Raw genomic sequence first — 25,613 nt, 5'->3', positions numbered from 1 at the left:
AAAATAATAGAATAATTTGGGTTGGGAGGGATCTAAAGCCCATCCATTCCCACTCCTGCCATGGCAGGGGCACCTTCTACCATCCCAGGTTGTTCCAAGCCCTGTCCAAGCTGGCCTTGGACATTTCCAGGGATCCAGGGGCAGCCACCACCTCTCTTCCCATGGATGTTGTAAACACTTCAAGTACTATCTGCAAGTTTATCAAAGGCATACACAATAATAAAAAGGATGGTTTGATGACGCTGTTGAGCAGGATGGGAACAGAGAACTCCAGATCAGAAGGCAAAGAAAATGAACTCTGATTTATTTCAAATGTACCGCTCTATATGTAGAGAACATCGAGAAGACGAATTTCATTGGTCTTAGAGTAAAAACATCCCACACCATTGGTGTGCAGTGAATGACGCACAGCAGCAGGACATACCTATAAACAATGTGAACAACAAGATAGATTAGAGAATTATTTACATTCTTTCCCAACTGTTTCCCAGGCTCTTGCCTGGTTAGAAAACCTTTCTCTTTCTCTCTGACTGAGCTGAGAATACCCACAGTTTGACAGCTCTGAAAAAGTAGTTTCTTGCATTACAAAAGTATGAAATTGAAGTGTAAAAAACTGACAGGTAGTGAACACACCTTGGCTGTTCTTGGCTGTGTCCAGTTCCCATGACAAGAAACCGAGGGGCTGGAGCATGTCCAGGGAAGGGAACGGAGCTGGAAATGGGTTTGGAGCTCCAGGAGAGGCTGAGGGAGCTGGGAAGGGGCTGGAGAATTCCTGAGGGAGCTGGGAAGGGGCTGAGCCTGGAGAAAAGGAGGCTCAGGGGGGACCTTGTGGCTCAGCACAGCTCCTGACAGGAGGGGACAGCCGGGGGGGTCGGGCTCTGCTCCAGGGAACAGGACAAGAAGGAACGGCCTGAAGCTGTGCTAGGGGAGCTTTAAATGGGATATCAGAGAAAATTTCTCCACAGAAAGAGTTGTCAGGTAGCGGAAGGGGCTGCCCGGGGAGTGCCCATCCCTGGAGGCGCCCAAGGAAGGCCTGGATGTGGCACTGAGTGCTGTGGGCTGGGGACAAGGTGGGCATCGGGCACAGCTTGGACTCGCTGGTCTCGGAGGTCTTTTCCAACCTCAACGATTCAGTGATTCTGTCCCTGTGGGTTTCTGTTATCCCGGGCTTTCTGTTATCCCGGGCTTTCTGTTCTGGCGGGCTCCCGCCGCTCCGTGAGGGGCCGCGCCCTCCCCGCCGCGCGGGGGCGCTGTGGCCGCGCCCCCTCCCCTGCTCTGCCCCGCGGCCGTCCCGGAGGGCGGCGGCCGCCGCCTTCCCACAACGCCCCGCGCGCCCGCCGCGTCCCCTCAGCGACCCCCGGCCCGATCCCGATCCCGATCCCGATCCCGATCCCAACCCCGCTCCTGGTCCCGGCTCGGCCCCCGGGGGCGGCCGGACCCCCCCCCCCCCCCCCCCCCCCCCCCCCCGCCCTGCGGAGCGGGGAGCGGCGCCGGGCATGCGGGCGGTGGCAGCGGGCCGGGAGGTGGGATGCTGTCGCGGAAGAAAACGCGGACGGAGCTCTCCAAGCCGGGCGAGGTGCAGGGGAAGTACGTGAAGAAGGAGACGAGCCCGCTGCTGCGGAGTGAGTGTCAGGGGGAGCGGGGGACGCCGGCGCGGGGCTCCGGGGGGCCGATCCCGAGGCCTTTGTGTGCGGCCAGTGCGGGTCCGGCGGGCCCTGGAGCTGCGCGGCCTTGGCGGGGTGAGGGGTGTGAGGGGCAGTTATCCCTGCGCGTGTATGTAAGGGTTATTTCTCCCTGAAAATGCGTGTTCAATGCTGTTACGAGCCCTGGGAGATGACGGAGGGAAGTTAAAACTGAAAGGAAGCCCGAGTTTCAAAGGGAGCCCTGCACGCCTTGTTCCGCCGGGTGCTCGGCGTGCCCGGACTTGGTGGGTTTTTGTGGGTTTTATGGTTTTCTCAGTTTCAGCAGGCCGCGGTTCAGGCAGTGCGCAGACGTTTTTTTTTAATGAGGCGAAGAGCTCTCAAGGTGAGGTGTGACGGGGCCTGGAGCAGCCTGGGATGGGGAAGGTGTCCCTGGGGCGCGGGCGGGAGTTTCGGGGCGCCTTCCAGCCCGAAGCGTTCTGCGGCTTCCGTGCATCCGCGAGCCCGCTCTTTCCAGAGCGGCGTGCTCGTCTGCCCGGCCTGGACACCGCGGAACGGGATAACTGTCCCGCCAGGCAGTTGCATAAAATCCCTGCGGAAACAAATGCTCCAGGTCCTCAAGCTGGTTGAGGTCACCTGGGCTGCGCGGATCTTTCCCGTGGCTCTGATTGCCGCAGCCCTGCGCTCCTAGGGCTGGACACGACACCGCAAATACGCACTCCAAGTGGGCTTAGGTTCGGTTTTGTTGGACTTTGAAGACAACCCGACACTGTAATGGGTTTGTGTGCTGAATAAATTGACTGCTGGCACCTTCTGGGGTGCGCCAGATTTTAACCGTAAGCTGTAAGTTTATTAATAAAAGGTAATAGGAATAACCTCATTCTAAATGAAAGTTATCATCTGTCTTGATTTACCTGGAGGGAAGCTACTTATTTATATCATGTTGAAAGTAAAAGTAGGGAGAGGAGGAATGTTTCACATACTGGATGGAGGCAGTGAAATTCAAAAGGAGAAAGTGAAATATCTCCCTGATAATTTGAGGATTTAATGTGTATGGAATGACATCGTTTTTCTGGCTGAACTTTGTGACTTTGGGATTAGTGGGGGCAGTGTGAATTTCTCTTTCTATCTGGGATTCCTGTGGGCATTAACATCTTATCATTCCCAGTTTGTAAGGACAACATTCCCAAAGAAGCAGTAGCCAAGATATGTGGATTTTCTTGACCCTGCTCACAGAGAGATACGAACCCTGACTGATGTAGCCACAGTACAGTGTGGGTGGTTTGGGTTTTTTTTTTTTTTCGTGTGTGGGTTTTTTTTTGATGGGTTTGGGGTTGGTTTGTTTATTGCAGCTGCAGTTTTGCTCAGTGGGTTCCTGGTGTGGGGTGTGCTGGTTTCTGCTGCAGGACACTGCAGCGTTACCACCGCATTCGCACAGGTGTTAGTGGCTTCTGCACTGAATCTCCTCAGTTTTCGTGTGTAAATCGCCGTGGCTGGTCCCATACTGCACCGGCAGAGTTCTCACTTCTCCTCCGTGCTCTCTGGCAGATCTGATGCCTTCCTTTATCCGCCACGGTCCGACCATTCCAAGACGAACGGATATCTGCCCTCCCGACTCCGCACCCTCTGCCTACGCCCCCGGCGGCGATGGGATCCTTTCCAGGAACCAGAGCTTCCTCCGAACTCCGGTGCAGAGGCCGCCTCACGAGATAATGAGGCGAGAAAGCAACAGACTGTCCGCACCTTCCTACCTGGCCAGGAGTTTGGCGGAGGTGCCCAGGGAATACGGCTCCTCCTCGCAGTCCTTCCTGGCGGAAGCCGCGCCCGGGCTGGAGAACGGCGACGCTGCAGCCCGGGGCTATTACTACGATCATTTCTACGATGCCCAGAGGAGACGTCAGCTGAGCGAGCGCCTGCACGAGGACTACAGGTATTATGAACACAACAGTGATCTTTTCCAGAGGATGTCCCAGAATCACGGGAGGCACACTTCAGGTAAGGATTCGTTGTTGCTTTTGTTGAAAATCTGGTTTTGGTGAGAGTTTGGGTGCAGAGATGTGTTTGGATGATCAGGATTGTGTTGGAGGTGTGTAGGACAGAGCTGCTTTTTCATGGCATTTCTGGGATTTGGGTAATTGGAATTGAGGGTTGGTTCACACATATCCAGAAAGGAAAAATAGACTTAAACCAGGATTATTTTCTTAAATAAATGGAGTAAGGCCAAGCAAGTTTTGGGGTTTTTAATGCCAGGCATATGTACATCTCCTCTACACATCACTTGCTGGCTGGCAGGGAATTTTATTCATTGGGGGACATCTCCTATTTTCATGATGTAGACAATAACCAACAGCTCTAAATTACAATATTGCAGCATTATTATTATTATTATTGTTATTATCATTAAATTTTAAGTATCATCTTATTACTTAATTTCATTGTTTGAATTTGACCTCAGTAATTAAAATAATTCCTTATAAATAGTCATAGGGAGGAATGACTGTTTTGTGTAATTAGCAAATTGGCATCTAATTAGTGTTGAAATTAACTTCTTAATCCTTGATTCCTTTCTTTTAGCTTTTAAAATTGTTTGTAAATATGCCTGTCCCCCCCTTAGTTTCACTGGAACTTGCCTTTGTTTCCTAAACCAAAACAGCATAAGAAAGAAAAATCCATTAAATACTACTTCTCTGAAATATTTGACTCTGTATTTGATATTACAAAAGCTATGCCCAAGGAGGAGTTTGAAACAAACATTTCAAACCTTCCATATGAAATACGTTGTCACTTGTAATCTGTAAACAAAGTAGTAATTAGTGTCTAATAAAATAAATCTCCAGTCTAGAAAAAGAAATCTACCAGGAAGAACATCAGCTTTTAATGCTGCTGACCTCGTGTGTGGGATTAGAACCTGTCAGTGCCTTGTGTCTTCTTCATCACAGAAACACTTCCATGAAAAACGGAAATGCCAGCCAGGAAATTCTGAAATGCTGGGGTTTAAGGCCTGCTGCTTGAATCCTTTATTTTTCTAAATGTGAATATATCTGATCTACCTGGATTTTGTGTGCAAACCCTGCGTCTCTGCCAGTTGTTGCACATCCAGCAGTCATTAAACATTTACCTGGTCCAGGTAACAAGCACTGGAAGTGTGTGCTGGGACATTTTAGGGAGGATTTCACAAACCACTTTAACCTTCAGAGTTAAACAGCAGCTGTGTCTGCTGAGGAGATTCCCAGAAATGGAGCTCTAGCTTGGAAGTGGAGATTCATATATCAAATTTTTTAAAGGAGCTCCATATTTTGCTCAATTGTAGCAACATCTTCTTCCTAAATAGATTTTTTTCCCTGCTGTTTGTTGACCTTAGCCCTGGAAATCATAAAGGAGCTGCTCCTGTTTGCTTGGTTTGGTCATTCACTCTCATACTTTAACATTTCATATTTTGAACAAATTCTGCACAGGTTTTGTGGTGGGTGAGTATTTAATCTCACGCACTCGTAGGGAGAGACAAAGGTGAGCCTTTCAATTGCCAGTGTTTTCCCTTTCCTCCATTTTTTTTCATCTCCATATGACCTCCTAAAGTCCTCTTTTCCTTTTTCTTAAAGAATTATGTGGCCCAAAATAAGAAAATTTTAGGTTTTGTTACTTCCTTCATCTCACCATTAAGCTTCTTTTTATTTGATCCATCCATTGCTTTCACACCTTCAGTGTTTTCCTTGAGTTACTCAAATGTCTCTGTAATTCCTTGTTTATTTTTCTTGCATTTCCAGAGCCTGTTGCTTTCACTGTCTTTGTCTAAATTACTTTTCTTTACTCGTCTTCATTGTTGTTTCTCTTCACTGAGATGCCAGAATTGCCCGATGCCTGCAGTTCCAATTGAAAAGTCTGGTTTTTAGCTGGAGTTTGTAAATGCTGCCTTCTCCCCTTTCCCTCCTCTCCCACCCTCCCTCCAGAGGTGCCCTTGGTCAGTTCTGGTGTGTTCTGGGTGGATTCCCAAGGAAATGTTGCCTGGTGAACACGAGGTGTTCCTGCTTTGCTGATATTCCGTGGTGGTCACACTGAGATGCTTTTTGGGAGCAGTCTGGAAGTGAAGAGGTGCCTGTGAATTTCAGCTTTCATTCAAAACAGAGATTCTCCTCTTTGTGATTTGGAGAGAAGTTGCAAACACGTTCTTATCAAGACTTCAGAGTGTTCAGCCAAGTCTTCAGGGCAGTGCTGTGGTTTTGCAGCAGTTGGTGTTTCAGCGTTGTTTTAGTGTCCTTCCATGGGCATTTCTCCTTCAAGTCACATTTTCTCTCTCACTGTGATTCACTTCTACCATCTCCTCCTTTCCATATTTTCATTCAGTTTGTTTCTAATTACCAATTCAGTGCTGCTGATTTTCCTGACCAGTACTTTCTGTTGAGATACCTCCTAATTTTGTACGTTTAGCTACCTCTGTGGCATTTCTTAAATTTTTAATTTCTTTTTTTTTAATTATTATTATTATTATTATTATTATTATGAGTGTCCTTTTCAAACTTTTAATTCTAAGAGACTTTACCTGTCTTTCCTCGCCATCTCTTTCCTCTCTTCTAGGTTAAAGTTTTGGGGAGGTCTGTGGTTGAAGTTATACCTACAGTGTAGATTGGAACTAACTTGTAACCAAGACCTCAGAGTTATTTGTACCTGTGTGAGCGGTAAGCTGAACCATTCTTCTGTGTCTATCAAAATTGCTGAGCTTGAAATCAACCCTGTAAAGGCACTTGCTGGTGGTGGATTGTGATGAGTTCACTGGGATGTCACAGGAGAAAAAACAATTTTAACAGAGAATCCAGCGTGCTTTTGGTTCATCTGTGAAGTTGTACCCCTGAAAATCTGCAAACTTGTTTAATGTAAGAGCAAAATAAATACAAATTATGACATGAAGCCCATTTAGAGCCGAAATAGCCATATTTTTATTTTTCTCTCATTTTTAAACAGATGGCAGTTCCTGCCTTTTTCTTCTCTTGTGCTGATTCTGCAGGAATTTTGCAGCATAATTCTTGACACTTTCAGAGTTCTTCCTGTCATTTCCTATTTGTGAATTTGTGCTTGCTTGGAACGCCCCATTCCCTGCAACAAAAGAGGTGCTTGTGCTCAGGAAGTTCCTTCAGATGCTTTGGAGTGGGTTAGGAAGGCCTGGGACCTGCAGAGTTGGCTAAACAGGAGAGTTATTGGAACTTTTTGTTACTTCATTATTACTTACTCTTTTAAAATTAAACAGTTTGTTCATCTTCTCTTCCTGCTCTTCACCCTGCTCTGATGAGGGGAAGGGAGAGGATTTTGGCATCCTGAAAAAAGGCTCACAGGACAATTGGGCTAATTAAAGACAAACACTGTTTTGTAAGATTTGTTCTTCAGCACTTTGGAAATTTGGGTGAAGTCACTTGTGGGGAGTTTCTGGGCTCTGAAATTTCTCTGCATTTTCTACCCAAGTGGAACTTTCTCCTCTGGTTTTGCTCTCTGCCCTTTTTGCTGGTGATGGGATTTCTCTGCTGCTTTTCCTACCTGCCTGGAAATCTTTGCTCCAGTGGGCTTGGACTTCTTTCCAGGAAGAGTTCCCTCAGAAAAAACCCTTTCACTGGGAAAGCACTGACATCATTTCCAGTTCTTTTGTTCCTTCCTAAACACAACTTCCCTGAGTGAAGAGCACACTACAGATTGTTCACACTTGTGACTTGATTAAGATTTGTAAGAGAAGGAACTTTTTGCATTGATAAAGTGCACTGAACTGTGCTGCTCAAAGTTAAAATTGGTAATTCAAGACCTTAAATTGAAGATACTGGATTTTAGAAATGGAAGGAAAATTAAAGCCTCAATTTCAGTGTTGATATTCCTTAAAAGCAGCAGCTGAAGCAAAAAACACCCTGTTATCTAATGTATTATATTATAATATAACAATATAAACAGAATTACCAGATGAGGCTTGACAAGCTTGAAAGAGACCTTTTGAAAAGGTTTTACAAATGCATAAATTTAAATTAATTGTTGACCATCCTTGAGATTTGATAGTGTTACTCCAGAGAGTGCTCATCCCTCAGCAGGGGAAAGGAGACATTTGGAAAAAGGGGATATTTTAAACAACTCTTTCTTGGGAAAGCAGGAAGAATGAGAATTTTTGTCTTGTTACAGCTAAAAGTGTGTGTGAGCAAGAAAACCCTGAGAGTTACAGTGAACGTGCTCAGTTTATCTTGTGCCAGGGATCACATCCTCCATCCCAGGAAAATCCCAAGTTTCACACCAAATGTGTAAAAACTGTTCAGCTTTTCTATTTGGGATACATAAATCTGGTGCCAGCCCCCAATCCAGGGAATATCCCTGGTGCTTGCTGGAAAATCCTGTGTGGAGTTTTGGGGCTCAGACTTCACCTGGAATTTAAATGCAGAAAATGTCATTCCTGGAAATTTGCCATGGAAAAGGCAGTCCATGGATTTAGGCTGTCTTGGAATTTTCTTCTTTGGGTTATACTTTGGAAAAGATCACATAGGAATTTACTCTTCCAAGTGTTGTGTAGTTGAAATTACAGGTATGTGCATATATATATAAAAGTTATTTTTCCTCTTTTCTTACTGTTCAAAACTATAGGAGCAGTTTTTCTCTTATGTGTGCATCCATCCTCCCACAAAGGAGCATCTGAGGTTTATCAGGAACACCAACAGACAATTTCTTTTGATCTCTAAAAAATAATTTTATAGGAAAAAAAGTCTAAATTGTACTAATTGTTGATTTTCATGCCACGGTGGTTGCTGGCTTTAAGGCCCTATGAATATCAACATCTTAAAACTTCCAGCACAGAGAATATTCCAGTATAATCTGTGATATAGGGAAAAAAATGATAGTTACAACCATCAGTTTATAAGTCTGGCCTTTGATTTCATGTCCATGGAATATTGTTCAAAACTGGCAATTTCTACATCTGCACAAGTTTATTTTAATGGTTTGGCTCTGCTTCTTCATATATGAAATGAAAATGGCAAAAGGAATGGATAAAATATTTGTGATCTGATGTTATTTTTGTTCTTTGCATCTTGGAGATTAAAAATAAGCTGGCATTGGGAGAATCCATGTGTGGAGAACTTTAGTGCAGAGGATGGCACCTCTTCCAAATGTTGGGAAGCATTAAATTAACCTTTACCTTTAGTAAAAAGAATTCTCTATGGATTTGAGGCCAGAGTTTAAGGAGGAGGAACTGTAAGAAAAGTACAGGGATGTGCAGGTTTTAACAGTAAACAGAAAAATAGGGATTTTTTCCCCCTAGTGAAGTTTGTGTGTTCAGCTCTCCTGGCAGTGATGATTTAACAGTCACTATTTCCACATCCATGAAATCACATCCCAGAGGTTCAGCTGATGGGGGACAATCCTGGATTTGTTTAACCCCAAGCATTTTCAAGAAGCTGAAATGTTCCTATTTTGTCAGTGGCATGAGGGGCTGAGACAGCTTCCCTGCCCCAGCCCTTCCAAAGGTCAGGAAGCTCCAGATGTTTCTTTTCTCTGGAATTAAGGTCTAGATTGTTCAGTCCCAATTAAAGATGGACACAGCCATCAGCTTCCCTTTATAATGCTGACAAACAGGTAAGTACTGACACAAGAGGAAATCCTTTAAGGCCAAGCAGTTCAGAACATGACAGGGCTGGAAAAAGATTTATGGATGAGCACAAAGTTTTAAAGTTTGTGAGGGAGGTTTTAATTTATTTTTTATTTCTCCAGTTTTGGAGCCTTCCTGTAACTTTATTTTCAAATATTATAATCTCTTAGGATATAGCTCACCCAGCTTTTAGGCTGTCATTTTAGATGAGACAGACTCTGCCTGTCCCTTCTCTCAGAAAATAATCACACAAAAATGTTATTCCTGAAAAAAAGGAGGAGGGGGGTGTATTCCTGTCAGTAAATGTGTGTGGGGAGGTGATTTCTGACTTGTAAAAAAGTGGGAAAAGTGGCTCCCAAACCCCTTTGCTGGCTGTGGGAAATAGTAACACACAAACTCTAGGGATAATGGGATTGAATAGATGCTTTTGGCTGTGGGATGAAAAGATAATTGGAATGTTCATTAAAACTAGATAGTGTTGAGCTGTGGGACTGGAGGGAACTCCTTAAAATGAATTTTAAAAGAGAGTTGAATTGAGCCCAGCACATCCAGGAGGTAGCAAATTCCCAGGGATGCAAAGAAACCTGCAAAATTCTTGATTATGTGACTGGGTGTTTGTGGTTGGGTGTTTTTTAATGAGTTTTCTGTACTTGCTCATCTGGCTTTTCTTTCTTCCCAAGTATCCCTGGGGAGGGATGGGAAGGAGCTGTTTCTGTAGGCATCTCTCAGCATCCAGCTGCTAGTCTGTAAAAACTCTCTGTGTGTTACAACAAATCACACACTTCAAAGAGCTGGGGAGCAGTCTCTTCAATCTAGTGATGCATAAATCCCACATGTGCTCTGTTTCCAGGGAAAAGGTGGGAATTAATCAGCTGCTGATTCCTGGCAGCTCCTGGACCCCGACCCTGCTTGTCCCTCCTCTCTTGTTCTACCTCATCCTCTTGCTGGTCTTGACTGGTTCACCTAAAAAGCTTTGATAGGACTCAGTGATTTTTCTGGATAGTTTTAATTGCTGACTTTAACTTTTTGGGGTGTTTTTTTTTTTTTTGTGGTTGTTGATAAATGAACTTTATTTTTTTTTTTATTGGTTTTTTGTTTTTTTTTTTTTTTTAATTTTTTTATATAAATTAAGCAGCCATGAAACTTTAATAACAGAAATCATAATTTCTGTAAATCTTCCCCTAAACCCCGATCTCCCTTTGTTTTAGGCATCGGGAGAGTTGCTGCTACATCTTTAGGAAACTTAACAAATCATAGTTCTGAAGATTTACCTCTTCCTCCTGGCTGGTCAGTGGACTGGACCATCAGAGGAAGGAAATACTACATCGATCACAACACCAACACCACCCACTGGAGCCACCCCCTGGAGCGCGAGGGGCTCCCACCGGGCTGGGAGCGCGTGGAGTCCGCCGAGTTCGGGGTTTACTACGTGGATCACATCAACAAAAGGGCTCAGTACAAACACCCCTGTGCTCCCAGGTGAGCCTCCCTCCTTCCCTGCCCCCCTGGGGTTGTCTTAGTCCAGCTAGGGTTTGTATCAAATACAACAGGAAAAAAAAAAAAAAAAAAAAAATCTTATTTTCGGCTTTGCCGGTTCTCAGTAAGGCTTTTAGGAGAAGTTCGGGTTTTGTCTCGTGGTTCTGAAGTTTAGAAGCAGGGTATTGCCCCTAAGTGAAACAAAGCAGCTCTGCAGCTGTCAGGAAAACAGCAAAGTTGCTGAGAAGAGAATTGAGCTGTACACTGGAAGGAAACTTGGTGTGATGTGCCTGGAGATGCTCTGGACATCTGAAACGTGAATTGAGTCTTGTCTGGAATGGAAATGGGTATTTCAGGCACTCGTAATTTCAAAATAAAATAAAACTAATGCACACCAAATCCAGTGCTAATTGTTAATACACACCAAATCCAACTGTAAATTGTTAATACACACCAAATCCAACTGTTAATTGTTAATACACACCAAATCCAACTGTTAATTGTTAATATACACCAAATCCAACTGTTAATTGTTAATACACACCAAATCCAACTGTTAATTGTTAATACACACCAAATCCAACTGTTAATTCTTAATACACACCAAATCCAACTGTAAATTGTTAATACACACCAAATCCAACTGTTAATTGTTAATACACACCAAATCCAACTGTTAATTGTTAATACACACCAAATCCAACTGTTAATTGTTAATATACACCAAATCCAACTGTTAATTCTTAATATACACCAAATCCAACTGTAAATTGTTAATACACACCAAATCCAACTGTTAATTGTTAATATACACCAAATCCAACTGTTAATTCTTAATATACACCAAATTAACATTTAATTGTCAATACACACCAAATCCAATTGTTAATATACACCAAATCCAATGTTAATTGTTAATATAGACCGAATTAACAGTTCATTGTTAATACACACCAAATCCAACTGTTAATTGTTAAATTGTTAATCCAGATGGTTCATTTCTCCTGATACCGAGGAAGTTCTTCAACTTGTGGCACAAAAGATAAATATATGGGGCTGTCTTTAAATGGAGTAATTCTGATCAGCTGCTGCCTGAATACATCTGTTGTAGCATGTTAAATGGTGGATTGTATGAACCAATACTTTTAAAATGTTTTAAAAACAGCTCCAGTGCATTGTTTTGCTGTGGTGAGTGGGGCTGAGGTGAATTTCACCCCTAGCTCAGTGCAGGCCCCAGGTGAGGCTGCAGCAGCAGCAGCCTGTGCAGTGCTGGGTGTGTGTGTGATGCTCAGAAGTGAATGAATGCAGTGTGTGCAGGGAGTGCAGTGTGTGCAGGGAGTGCAGTGTGTGCAGTGTGCTCAGTGTGTGCAGTGTGCTCAGTGAGTGCAGTGAGTGCAGTGTCTGCAGTGAGTGCAGTGTGCTCAGTGTGCTCAGTGTGCTCAGTGTGCTCAGTGTGTGCAGTGTGCTCAGTGTGTGCAGTGTGCTCAGTGTGCTCAGTGTGTGCAGTGTGCTCAGTGTGTGCAGTGTGCTCAGTGTGTGCAGTGTGCTCAGTGAGTGCAGTGTCTGCAGTGAGTGCAGTGTGCTCAGTGTGCTCAGTGTGCTCAGTGTGTGCAGTGTGCTCAGTGTGTGCAGTGTGCTCAGTGTGCTCAGTGTGTGCAGTGTGCTCAGTGTGTGCAGTGTGCTCAGTGTGCTCAGTGTGTGCAGTGTGCTCAGTGTGCTCAGTGAGTGCAGTGTGCTCAGTGTGTGCAGTGTGCTCAGTGAGTGCAGTGTGCTCAGTGTGCTCAGTGAGTGCAGTGTGTGCAGTGTGTGCAGTGTGCTCAGTGCGCTCAGTGAGTGCAGTGTGCTCAGTGTGTGCAGTGTGCTCAGTGTGCTCAGTGTGTGCAGTGTGCTCAGTGTGTGCAGTGTGCTCAGTGTGTGCAGTGTGCTCAGTGTGCTCAGTGTGTGCAGTGTGCTCAGTGTGTGCAGTGTGCTCAGTGTGTGCAGTGTGCTCAGTGTGTGCAGTGTGCTCAGTGTGCTCAGTGTGCTCAGTGTGTGCAGTGTGCTCAGTGTGTGCAGTGTGCTCAGTGTGTGCAGTGTGCTCAGTGTGCTCAGTGTGTGCAGTGTGCTCAGTGTGTGCAGTGTGCTCAGTGTGTGCAGTGTGCTCAGTGTGCTCAGTGTGTGCAGTGTGCTCAGTGTGTGCAGTGTGCTCAGTGTGTGCAGTGTGCTCAGTGTGCTCAGTGTGTGCAGTGTGCTCAGTGTGTGCAGTGTGCTCAGTGTGCTCAGTGTGTGCAGTGTGCTCAGTGTGTGCAGTGTGCGCAGTGTGTGCAGTGTGCTCAGTGTGCTCAGTGTGTGCAGTGTGCTCAGTGTGTGCAGTGTGCTCAGTGTGTGCAGTGTGCTCAGTGTGCTCAGTGTGTGCAGTGTGCTCAGTGTGCTCAGTGTGCTCAGTGTGTGCAGTGTGCTCAGTGTGCTCAGTGAGTGCAGTGTGCTCAGTGTGTGCAGTGTGCTCAGTGTGTGCAGTGTGCTCAGTGTGCTCAGTGTGTGCAGTGTGCTCAGTGTGTGCAGTGTGCTCAGTGTGCTCAGTGTGTGCAGTGTGCTCAGTGTGTGCAGTGTGCTCAGTGTGTGCAGTGTGCTCAGTGTGCTCAGTGAGTGCAGTGTGCTCAGTGTGTGCAGTGTGCTCAGTGTGCTCAGTGTGTGCAGTGTGCTCAGTGTGTGCAGTGTGCTCAGTGTGTGCAGTGTGCTCAGTGTGCTCAGTGTGTGCAGTGTGCTCAGTGTGTGCAGTGTGCTCAGTGTGCTCAGTGTGTGCAGTGTGCTCAGTGTGTGCAGTGTGCTCAGTGTGCTCAGTGTGTGCAGTGTGCTCAGTGTGTGCAGTGTGCTCAGTGTGCTCAGTGTGTGCAGTGTGCTCAGTGTGCGCAGTGTGCTCAGTGAGTGCAGTGTGCTCAGTGTGCTCAGTGAGTGCAGTGTGCTCAGAGTGTGCTCAGTGTGCTCAGTGTGCTCAGTGAGTGCAGTGTGCTCAGTGTGTGCAGTGTGTGCAGTGTGCTCAGTGTGTGCAGTGTGTGCAGTGTGCTCAGTGTGTGCAGTGTGCTCAGTGTGCTCAGTGTGCTCAGTGTGTGCAGTGTGCTCAGTGTGTGCAGTGTGCTCAGTGCGCTCAGTGAGTGCAGTGTGCTCAGTGTGCTCAGTGTGCTCAGTGTGTGCAGTGTGCTCAGTGTGCTCAGTGTGTGCAGTGTGTGCAGTGTGCTCAGTGTGTGCAGTGTGCTCAGTGTGTGCAGTGTGCTCAGTGTGCTCAGTGAGTGCAGTGTGCTCAGTGTGCTCAGTGTGCTCAGTGTGTGCAGTGTGCTCAGTGTGCTCAGTGTGCTCAGTGTGTGCAGTGTGTGCAGTGTGCTCAGTGCGCTCAGTGAGTGCAGTGTGCTCAGTGTGTGCAGTGTGCTCAGTGTGCTCAGTGTGCTCAGTGTGTGCAGTGTGCTCAGTGTGCGCAGTGTGCTCAGTGTGTGCAGTGTGCTCAGTGTGCTCAGTGTGCTCAGTGTGTGCAGTGTGCTCAGTGCGCTCAGTGTGCTCAGTGTGCTCAGTGTGCGCAGTGTGCTCAGTGTGCTCAGTGTGCTCAGTGTGCGCAGTGTGTGCAGTGTGCTCAGTGTGCTCAGTGAGTGCAGTGTGCTCAGTGTGCTCAGTGTGCTCAGTGTGTGCAGTGTGCTCAGTGTGCTCAGTGTGTGCAGTGTGTGCAGTGTGCTCAGTGTGCTCAGTGTGCTCAGTGTGTGCAGTGTGCTCAGTGTGCGCAGTGTGTGCAGTGTGCTCAGTGCGCTCAGTGAGTGCAGTGTGCTCAGTGTGCTCAGTGTGCTCAGTGTGTGCAGTGTGCTCAGTGTGTGCAGTGTGTGCAGTGTGCTCAGTGTGCTCAGTGTGCTCAGTGTGTGCAGTGTGTGCAGTGTGCTCAGTGCGCTCAGTGAGTGCAGTGTGCTCAGTGTGTGCAGTGTGCTCAGTGTGTGCAGTGTGCTCAGTGTGCGCAGTGTGCTCAGTGTGTGCAGTGTGCTCAGTGTGCTCAGTGTGCTCAGTGTGCTCAGTGTGTGCAGTGTGCTCAGTGTGCTCAGTGTGCTCAGTGTGTGCAGTGTGCTCAGTGTGTGCAGTGTGCTCAGTGTGCTCAGTGTGCTCAGTGTGCTCAGTGTGTGCAGTGTGCTCAGTGTGTGCAGTGTGTGCAGTGTGCTCAGTGTGCTCAGTGTGTGCAGTGTGCTCAGTGTGCTCAGTGTGTGCAGTGTGCTCAGTGTGTGCAGTGTGCTCAGTGTGCTCAGTGTGTGCAGTGTGCTCAGTGTGTGCAGTGTGCTCAGTGTGTGCAGTGTGCTCAGTGTGCTCAGTGTGTGCAGTGTGCTCAGTGTGTGCAGTGTGCTCAGTGTGCTCAGTGTGCTCAGTGTGTGCAGTGTGCTCAGTGTGCTCAGTGTGTGCAGTGTGCTCAGTGTGTGCAGTGTGCTCAGTGTGTGCAGTGTGCTCAGTGTGCTCAGTGTGTGCAGTGTGCTCAGTGTGTGCAGTGTGCTCAGTGTGCTCAGTGTGCTCAGTGTGTGCAATGTGCTCAGTGTGCTCAGTGTGCTCAGTGTGTGCAGTGTGCTCAGTGTGTGCAGTGTGCTCAGTGTGCTCAGTGTGCTCAGTGTGCTCAGTGTGCTCAGTGTGCTCAGTGTGCTCAGTGTGTGCAGTGTGCTCAGTGTGCTCAGTGTGCTCAGTGTGTGCAGTGTGCTCAGTGTGTGCAGTGTGCTCAGTGTGCTCAGTGTGCTCAGTGTGCTCAGTGTGTGCAGTGTGCTCAGTGTGTGCAGTGTGCTCAGTGTGCTCAGTGTGTGCAGTGTGCTCAGTGTGTGCAGTGTGTGCAGTGTGCTCAGTGTGCTCAGTGTGTGCAGTGTGCCCGGAGGTGACGCTGTCCCTGTCCCTGTCCCTTGCAGCGTTCCCCGTTACGATCAGCCGCCCCCCGTGTCCTACCAGCCGCAGCCCCCGGAGAGGAGCCAACCCCTGCTGGTCCCTGCCAACCCCTACCACAGTGCTGAGATCCCTGACTGGCTGCAGGTCTATGCCAGGGCTCCTGTCAAGTGAGATTCTGCCTTTTCTTTTTCTGCTTTTCACTCGGGAAATGAAAAAAAAAAAAAATTGAATTTCTGCGACTGACAGCAGAGCTTGTGCTGTACTTGGTTTTTAGGGCTGAGGTTGACAGCATGAGGGAGTTGTACCAAATGTTTATCACATTAATTTGCTCTCTTTCAGGCATTTCTTGAAGTGATCACTTTGTGCAGCTCCCACAACTGGCAGAAAGCTCTGTCAGAGAGTGAAGGATGTGTTTTGCTTTCAGAGTGTTTACATGAGTGGTACCACGTGCTCAGAAAATATGTGAAACATTTTTAGGGTGGAACTTCCTCATGTCTCTTTTATTTCTTTTTAAACAGCACAGCTTTTCCTTCACCTTTAAGAGTTTTTAATCATAGAATCATAAAATTGTTTGGGTTGGAAGGAACTTAAAAATCATCCAGTTCCACCCCCCTCCATGGGCAGGGACACCTTCCACCATCCCAGTTTGCTCCAAGCCTCCTCCAGCCTGGCCTTGGGCACTGCCAGGGATCCAGGGGCAGCCACAGCTGCTCTGGGCACCCTGTGCCAGGGCTGCCCACCCTCACAGGGAACCATTTCTTCCTAATATCCAACTAAATATTGCCTTTTTCCAGCTTAAAGCCATTCCCCTTGTCCTTCCCTCCATCCCTTGTCCAAAGTCCCTTTCCAGCTCCTTTGGAGCCCCTTTAGGCCAAATGCTGGCTGACATCTATAGTTCTATTTCTATATTTCTGTTCAAGAAATTGAATTAAAAACTAAAGGGTAATAAAAAGTCATTTTGTGGGAAAAAGAAAAAAAAAATCAAAACTGCTGCAGGAACAGGGAGTCTCCTCCCGAAAAAGGTTTGAGTCAGCATAAAGAAATGAGATTTTCTAATGGGTGCAGCTCTGCAGAACAGTAACACTGGATAGAAAGCAATAAAAATCCCCAATGTGGTGTAATAATTACTAAATCGTGTGCTATTCATAAGGAGAATATGGAGAAATTCAGTCTTACAGCAGCGAGGTCAGCCTGTAACTGCAAATTCAAGCTGTGGTGTTCAGTGACTTCCACTAAAAAAATTCTCTTTTTTTATTACCTGCTCCTAGTAACTACATTTTGAATGAGTTTTATTACTTCTTGTGACTGCTGGGTTTGCCAGCAGCCCAGAAAGATTGAAATTGCCCTAAAATCCCCCAGTACACTGAGGCTCCACACTCAGTTCCTGTAGCCTGTAGGATTTGTTTCCTAGAAATACTTCCAGGTTTTGGCTGCAGTTCCATTCTTTTATTTAGGTCTTTGGCACATCCAGACAATGTAAATTTAAATAGTTCAGCCTGTGTTGTGTGGATTATTTTGGGTATTTTCTTGAAACTTGAGAAACAAACATAAGAAAAATGAAACAATTAATCAGGGATTTCTTTATAGCAAGTAGGCTGAGACAAACTTCTGAATTTTTAACTGTAAGCACAGTTCTGCTCTGAAATAATTGGTTTTATTCTGTCAGGATTTGTTACTTACCCCTGGCTCTGTAAATCGATTTAGCTGTAAAGCCCAGTTATTTTTGTTCAGAGGAGTAGATAATTATGGAAAAAATAAGAATATTAGGTTTTGTTTTAACAAATTCCTCTAGAGGATAAGAATTAGGGTTAGAAAAAGCCTGATAGAGAGTCCAGGAGGTGTTAACCAAAATAATCTTTGTTTATAGGAAAAAAATTCCTTTCTGTGAGGGCGGGGAGGCTCCTGATGAGTGGGAAGGGAGAAGGAGGGAATGGTGTTGTCCAACAGTCCAGAGGTGCTCTCAGAGGTGCCTGGAAACCTTCAACTCTCTTTGTCAATACAGAGCTCAAACTCCAAACAGCTGAAATGTGTTATTTCTCTTTTCTTGGGGGGAAAAAATCATTTTAGCAGTGCAGCCCTGTCCGAATCAGGGATAACTTTAATACAGAAGCTGTGATGAGTTTTAATGAAATCCTTAAAATTCCTCAGAGCATCTTTGGAAGTCGCCTGCAAGTCCTGGTGCTTCTGTGATGCCTCTGGAATGTGACTTTCAGTGGGGAATGCAGTTTATTTCCATAAACCCACTGATATTTCAGCCTCAGCCTCCACTCAGGTGAATCCATCTCCTCCTGTGCCTCAGCACAAACTCTGTTATTCCACGAGTTTCTCCTGTTCTGGAATAGTCAGAGCAGTCAGCTCCCCATTTCCAAGCTAAGGAAAGCAGATTTTGGGTGGGTTGTGTGAGGAAAAAGCAGGAAAGGAGGGTAGGGCAGTGAGGGTGGAAGCACATCAGGGTTTGCATTAAATATCTATTGTAGATTATTGCTGCTAATTAACCAGGAGGGGTTAATTGGAGAGGTTAAGCAGCCAGGAATGCTCTTGTTACAGCTGGATTGGGAACAGCTGATGGGGAGGGAAGGCCAGGAGTGTCACATCTTTGGGAGGGACCTGAGCTGCTGAAATAATTCATTTTTCTGTGTTACTCTGATTTGAACATGTTTTACTGATTTAAGATGTTTTACAGTAAATATTCCAGGTGCGTTGTGAATGCAGTTGCTGTTCAGTGCTTCCAAAATGCATTTCCATAGAAACCCAGAGTGGTTTGGTGTGGAAGGGACTTTAAAAGCATCCCATCCCACCCCTGCCATGGCAGGGACACCTCCCACTGTCCCAGGCTGCTCCAAGCCCAATCCAACCTGACCTGGGACACTGCCAGGGATCCAGGGGCAGCCACAGCTGCTCTGGGCAGCCTTCAACCCTCACAGGGCACAATTCCTTCCCAACATCCCTCTGGCAGTGGGAGCCATTCCCTGTGTCCTGTCCCTCCATCCCTTGTCCCCAGTCCCTCTCCTGGAGCCCCTTCAGGCCCTGCAAGGGGCTCTGAGCTCTCCCTGGAGCTTCTCCTCTCCAGGTGAGCACCCCCAGCTCTCCCAGCTGTTTGCCTGTGCTGGTTTATTCTGGTCCCTTAAGGGCATCTCCTGCATTCCTGGAGTTCTCTTGGGACGGACTGTGATGTTTCTCCAGCCCATTCCCAAACCCAACTCCCACCTTTTGGGGTCAATCCCCTAAAAGGAGCTCACTCAGACCCTCCTGGAGCTGCTGTCTGATCCTCCACCCCCCCCGTAGGTACGACCACATCCTGAAGTGGGAGCTGTTCCAGCTGGCCGACCTGGACACGTACCAGGGCATGCTGAAGCTGCTGTTCATGAAGGAGCTGGAGCGCATCGTGAAGCTCTACGAGGCCTACAGGCAGGCGCTGCTGTCGGAGCTGGAGCAGCGGCAGCAGCGGCAGCAGTGGTACGCGCAGCAGCACGGCGCCAGCTACTGAGCCCCGCCCGCGCACAAACTCTGACAGAAAACGTGCTTTCGGTGAAAAGGCAGCTTATTTTTGTTGACGTTGCACCTTTGTTATTATCCTCTTGAATATTTTTCTACATGTATTATGTGTTGTTTATAAAAAGTGGAAATGGTTTGTTAATCTTTTTTTTTTTTTTTTTTTTTTGCCGTGCCGGGAGTAGTTTGTTATCCTGAGAAACCAGCGGTTCCATCGGTCCCCTGAGCCTTGGATCTCTTTCCTACGGTCGGCTGCAGTATTTAAAGCTGGCTGTGTATTTCTTAAGGGCAATAGATGCAACTGTCACGTCCTGGCTTCCAAACGTTGTCCAAATCCAGATGCCTCGTTCAGGGTGTTTCCCTGGGGATTTGGGATCCCTCTCCTGAGAGAGCTCTGCTCTTTGTTTACAGCTTTAATGTACAGAACCAGCCCCGGGCCTGTTCAGTCACACCAGGAGCCGATTTCACCCTTCGGATCCGAGCGCTTCGCGGAGGTGAAGCCTGAGTTGCCTTATTTTTTACTTTAGCTCATTAGTACTCCGGATTTACTCCTCATTTTCACACAGATTACTCAGAGGGGGAACACTTGTACCTTCCTAAAGACCAAGATCTCTAAGCAGAGTGGTTTTGATCCTGCATTTCCCAAAACCTGACCCGCTCCAGTGGAAAGGCAGTAGCATTGTCTGACCCACTGTGCCACCCCAGGGGGAAAATCAGGGATGTAACAGCAATTACTGTTTGTTTTTTGGTTTTTTTTTTTTAATCAGCTTTTGTCTTAAAGCTCCTCACTTGGGGAAAATCTTTAATTGTCCAGTTACCCTCTCCAGTAATTTCATTTGGTTCATTAATTGTCCTGATACGTTATTTATGGGTTCTTTTCAGTGCAATAAACACTGCAGACAAAAAAGTACATTTCTTGTAAATCCCATGAACTCAATAAAAATCATTTTGTTCGATGAACAAAGGGTCTGTGTGACTGATTTGTGGCCTTTTAGAACATCAAATAAACCATTCCTACCAGCAGTAAAAGCCCCAAGGGCTTGAGATGATCAAAGCTCTTGGTGGCACCAGGCTCTGGGTCTGTCAGTGGATAAATGACTCTCAAAACACCAACTCTGAAATCCCAAATCAAACCAAACATGTAAAAAAACCCAGGGGAGAAGCTTTTGCCTAGATAATAAATAACTTTTCCCTGTAGAACCAACTTCTTAGGAACCAAAAGTAAACTTTAATAGTCCTGACAATAAAATAATAGAACTGTACCACACGTCCTATGCACTAACATGGATAAATATGTACAGAAATACAGAGAAACTTCCTCCAGCACAGCTACAAAGTGACACTTTGTGCAGACAAACAGAAACGGTTCCTCACAGCACCGGTAACAGACCGTAGCAGAAGTGCCCTTACAGTGTCTGATAAAGCAAGTTAATACACTTTAATTATGTTCATGTAATTAAACAGTTAAACGAAGGGAAAAAAAAAAACAAACGTGGTTACATGTTACAACTTCTTCAAGTACCTGAAATAAATTGGCTTTTGGATAAGCTTCGGCCATTTTAGTTGCGGTATCACGTAAATTATCGTTTCCTCAGTGGTGGCTAATTAAGAAGGGGGAGATAAGGCTTCATAAATGAGCTGGGAGTCGCTGGCTATGACAAACCGAAGCTCCGGGCTGCGGCGGTGCCCTATGTACACGGGGACAGGACGCATCCGTGCCGGCCCCGCTCCCGGCGGGCTGGGGGCGGCGATCCGAGCGGAGCCGGCCGTGCCGCGGCCGGGCAGGGCTGGGGCGCGCCGGGGCTGCGGCGGGAGCGGGCGCTGCCGCTACTCCTCCTTCCTGGCCGGGCCCTCGGCGGGCTCGGAGCGCGGCGCGGGGAAGGCGTGCTGGTACAGGTGTCTGTGCGTGGCGGCCGCGCTGTACAGCTTGTACAGGGCCTGCGGAGAGAGACAGGCGCTGGGCAGCCCCTTCCCAAAGCGGGGAGCCCCCGTCCCGGGGAATCACCAACCTGGAGAACCCCAAACCCAGGGAATTCTGATCCCAGGGAATCCCGATCCCAGGGAATCCCGAACCTGGAGAATCCCAAACCCAGGGAATTCTGATCCCAGGGAATCACAAACCTGGAGAATCCCAAACCCAGGGAATTCTGATCCCAGGGAGTCTCGATCCCAGGGAATTACAAACCCAGGGAATCACAAACCTGGGGAATCCCGATCCCAGAGAATCCCAAACCCAGGGAATTCTGATCCCAGGGAATCCCAAACCTGGAGAATCCCAAACCCAGGGAATCACAAACCCAGGGAATCCCAAACCTGGAGAACCCCAAATCCAGGGAATTCTGATCCCAGGGAATCCCGATCCCAGGGACTCCTGATCTCAGGGAATCACAAACCTGGAGAATCCCAAACCCGGGGAATTCTGATCTCAGCGAATTCTGATCTCAGGGAATCCCCATCCCAGGGAATCCCAAACCCAGGGAATCCTGATCTCAGGGAATCACAAACCTGGAGAATCCCAAACCTGGGGAATCCCGATCCCAGAGAATCCCAAACCCGGGGAATTCTGATCTCAGGGAATTCTGATCTCAGGGAATCCCAAACCCAGGGAATCCCAAACCTGGAGAATCCCAAACCCAGGGAATCCCGATCCCAGAGAATCCCGATCCCAGAGAATCACAAACCCAGGGAATCCCAAACCCAGGGAATTCTGATCCCAGGGAATTCTGATCCCAGGGAATTCTGATCCCAGAGAAACCCAAAGTCTGGGAATTTTGAACCCAGGGACTCCTGATCCATCCCAGCCCTCCGCATGCTCTGTGCACAGCGCGGTTGCTCAAGCGTCCAACACACGAAGGGCTCCAGCTCACGGGCTTAGGACCAGAGGGAAGGGCTGGGGCTGTGCCAGGGGAGGTTTGGGTTGGATCTCAGGGAAAGGTTCTTCCCCCAGAGGGTGCTGGCACTGCCCAGGCTCCCCAGGGAATGGATGGTGACATTCCCGAGGCTGCCAGAGCTCCAGGAGCTGCCAGGGATGCCCGGGGTGGGATTGTTGGGGGGTCTGGGCAGGGACAGGAGCTGGATCAATGATCCCTGTGGGTCTCTTCCAGCTCAGGGAATTCTGTGACTCTACAATTCCAATTTTCCAAGCACCTCATTCCCCCTGAGCTGTATAAATCATTCATTTGGACCATGAGTGAGGTGTTTGGGGTTGTTTTTCCCTGCGTGTTTCACACACAGTTTTGGTTCCTGCAGCCTCAGCGTTTGCTTTAACCCCCCCACCCCACCCCTGGCAGCTCCGTAACTGCCCCAGCCCGAGGGCTGGGACGGGTCCTTGTCCCCATCATTTTCCTGCAGATGATGTGGATTTTTTCCTTCTGATTTTACCGTTTTCCATTTGTCCTGGAGCCAGGCCAGGCTCAGAACAGGCGGGAGCGGCTGCGGGGCTGCACTTCCCACATGGAACGGACAGCACAGCACCCACAGGGCCGGGCCAGGCTCTGACCCAGGTGAGTGACACTCCTCGTGTCCCTCCCTGCCCCTTCCCCACCTTCATCCCAGAGCAAACGGCACAGGAGGTGCCAGGACACGGCTCTGGCTGCAGAGGACTCGGTGTGACCGACTGTCACAACTCTGACATCGCCATTTCAAATGAAATGTCCTCAATGAAATGAAATTTCATTGTCCTCGGGTGAGGAAAAAACCAACCCAAATCCCATCAGTTCCTGCTGGGGACTGCTGGCAAGGCAGGAGTAGCTCTGGAAGGGGTGGGGAGAGGCACCTGAGGCTGAAGGGGCAGTGAGGAGGAGGATGAGGTGCCTCCAGAGGTGACCAAGAGGATGCTGATCCCATCCTAAACGGGTTTTTGGGAACAGAAGTGGTGCTTTGGGATTGTTTGGGAACACAGTGGACAGGCAGAAGAGACTTCACACAGCTTCTGTGCTTGTCTTTCTTGAGAGTTCACCTCCAAGCCCCATCTAGGCAACCCTGCAGCATTTTGTGCTATTTCAGAGGGTTCTGTGATGCCAAACCGGTCCCACAGTGCTCATTTCTACATGACAGGGGTTGTTCAACACCTCATCCACAGCAAATCCTGTGTTCTGCCTCTTGGTACCCCTGAGGTACCAAAGGACCACCCTGGCTGCTGGGAGGGATGAGGGATGGGATGGTTTTTAACAGCTTGAATTTCTTCTGAAGAAACTCCCCCCAGAACTCAGTGGCTCAGAAGGTGGCACTGCCAGCTGGAGCTGGTGGGCTTTGGTGACACAGGAAAACATGAAAAGGGCCAGGCTGGGGAGGCCCTTGGATCCAGAGCTGCAATAAATAATGCCCATGTGCAGGAAATTTGTCTTTTTTTGTTTAATCAGATCGTGGTGAGGCTTTGCCCTGGGACATTCCAGGAGCTCACGCTGGGATCCTGCAGTGCTGGGCAGGAGGAGCACAGGGAGCTGGGCACACACAGAGCTGCTGTGGCTGTGACAGACCAGAATCCCAGAATGGATTGGGATGGAAGGGATCCCTAAAAACCATTTAGTTCCAATTTCCCTGGAACTAAATTTTTGGCTAACCCAGGTTGCTCCAAGCCCAATCCAACCTGACCTGGGACACTTCCAGGGATCCAGGGGCAGCCACAGCTGCTCTGGCAATTCCAGCCCAGCCAGGAATTCCCAATTCCCAATCTCCCATCCATCCCTGCCCTCTGGCAGTGGGAGCCATTCCCTGGGTCCTGTCCCTGCATCCCTTGTCCCCAGTCCCTCTCCAGCTCTCCTGGAGCCCCTTTAGGCACTGCAAGGGGCTCTGAGCTCTCCCTGGAGCCTTTTCCTCTCCAGGGGAACATTCCCAGCTCTCCCAGCCTGGCTCCAGAGCAGAGGAGCTCCAGCCCTTGGAGCAGCTCCGTGGCTCCTCTGGGTTGTTCCAGCAGCTCCAGGTCCTTCTGATGTTGGAGCCCAGGGCTGGAGGCAGCTCTGCAGGTGGGGTCTCACCTGAGTGGGGCAGAACCTCCCTCTCTCATCCAGGTTTTCCTGTTCCTGGAAGGTCTGGACAGGGACCATTTCCCCTCAGAGCAGCTGCCCTGCCATGCTGGGAGAGCAGGATTGCATTCCCTGTGCTGCCCAGGGAGGTGCTGGGGGGTGGATGAACTGTGTTCTATGGCTCTGCACTCAGCTCAATCCAGTATGGGGTGGTTTTTCCCAAAAAACAACACCCACAGCAGTTCCAGCAGCACAGAGAGGCCTGGCCAGGCGTGGGGCTCCCCAGCTGTCCCTGCACAGCTGGTGCTCCAAAGCAATCTGGGGTTTGGGTTTGACCTCCTGGCACAACAGGAAAATCCTCAAACACAGCTGATGGGAGAAAGATGAAAATCCCCATCGTGTTCTGTCACTCCCCACCCAAATCTCTCTCCCACTTGGCTCCTGCAGCACAGTGCCCTCATCCACACCCTTGCCCAGGCATCTGGATCCCAGAGAACAGCCAGAGCCAGCCAGGCCAGCAGCTGCTGCCCAGAGCCCTCGTGACTCCCATCCTCCAGCAGCCCAAAGGTGCTTTTGGGGCCAGGATGTTTTTCCCAGGAGCCCAGGGCACGGCAGCATGCGGAGAACAAGAGCCACTTACCTCATTGGTGCTTCCCTGGGAGAGGCATTGCCAAAGGGGAGACAGAAAGAGAAAGAAACAGCTCTGTGGATCTCAGTGTCCAGGGGGGCTCATCCTTGGGGTGTTCCCAGGGGGTCTCATCCCAAACTGGTCACCCCTCCCTGCTCCATCCATCCCTCCTGCACCTGGTCCCACTCCCATGGGACAGAGCTGCTGGCTCGTGGTGGGCACAGTCACCCAAGGCAGCAGCTGCCCTCTGCCACAAATCCTTCCTGGGAGAACTTTCCCTCTGCTTGGAAAGGCACAGGGGCCTGTGGAAGCCAGGAACAGCTCCAAGCACTTTACCCTCTTTATTTTCCCCCAGCTGGACACGTTGCAAGTGGGGCAGCACCTCTGGCTTCCTGCTGCCTGTGTCCTGCTCTTGCTGAACTCCCACTGCTTCCTGCACTGGCATGGGATTAAATATTCCAGCACATCCCAAAGGCTCCTGGGAAGCGTCCCTGGGCAAAGGGACACTGCAGGGGCTTTGCTGGGAGTGCTCAGGTGCTGGGGACAGGGCAGCCAGGATGAATCCACCTGGGACACTTCTCTGCTGAGCAGCACCACTGCCCAGCTCTGGAATGAAGGAATAGCAGTAAATGCTGCCTTTATTTCCCCCAAAGCTGCATGGCCAACTGCAGCAGGGAAGGAGGGAATGTGCTTGCTCTCCATGAAAAGCTCTCTGGTGGAGGAAAAGCAGGGAAGGAGAAGGGCCCTTCCTGCCAGAAATCAGAGCTGGGATGGCTCCTGAGGGATGAGCTCCCCCAGCTCTGCTGTGGGAAGAGCAGGAGGGCACTGCAGCCTTTTGGCTCTCTGGGCACATGGACTGCTCCCCTGGATGGGGTGCAGGGCTCAGGGGGAGTCTGTGTGGGCTGGGCTTTCCCTTTTCTGCAGTGGCAACAGGGAAGGGCTGCAAT

General features: G+C 48.5%; 2 protein-coding genes across 3 annotated transcripts in view; one reads left to right on the top strand and one right to left on the bottom strand.

Moving 5' to 3' along the window:
* Positions 1–1,304: 1,304 nt before the first annotated feature.
* On the top strand, positions 1,305–20,038 carry SAV1 (salvador family WW domain containing protein 1). The gene is made up of 5 exons (XM_053945011.1): positions 1,305–1,622; positions 3,189–3,635; positions 10,449–10,719; positions 15,606–15,749; positions 18,868–20,038. Exons 1-5 carry the CDS (start codon positions 1,529–1,531, stop codon positions 19,067–19,069), a joined length of 1,158 nt encoding a protein of 385 aa, XP_053800986.1. The 5' UTR covers positions 1,305–1,528; the 3' UTR covers positions 19,070–20,038.
* A 241-nt stretch (positions 20,039–20,279) lies between these two features.
* The window catches only part of ATL1 (atlastin GTPase 1), a 30,304-nt gene continuing 24,970 nt past the window's right edge, over positions 20,280–25,613 (bottom strand). The window contains exons 13-14 of one of the 2 annotated variants that reach the window (XM_053945008.1): positions 24,679–24,693; positions 20,280–21,012 (exon numbers count right to left, since the gene is read on the bottom strand). In XM_053945008.1, coding sequence (XP_053800983.1) covers positions 20,902–21,012; positions 24,679–24,693 — 126 coding nt within the window. In that variant the 3' untranslated portion in view covers positions 20,280–20,901. The remainder of the gene's footprint in view (positions 21,013–24,678; positions 24,694–25,613) is intronic. The other variant, XM_053945010.1, reaches the window with a different exon arrangement.

This window comes from Vidua chalybeata, chromosome 6, assembly GCF_026979565.1.
Source record: "Vidua chalybeata isolate OUT-0048 chromosome 6, bVidCha1 merged haplotype, whole genome shotgun sequence".
NCBI lineage: Eukaryota > Metazoa > Chordata > Aves > Passeriformes > Viduidae > Vidua > Vidua chalybeata.
The sequence above is the reverse complement of the archived record's forward strand: the minus strand, read 5'-3'. Positions and strand labels throughout refer to the sequence as shown.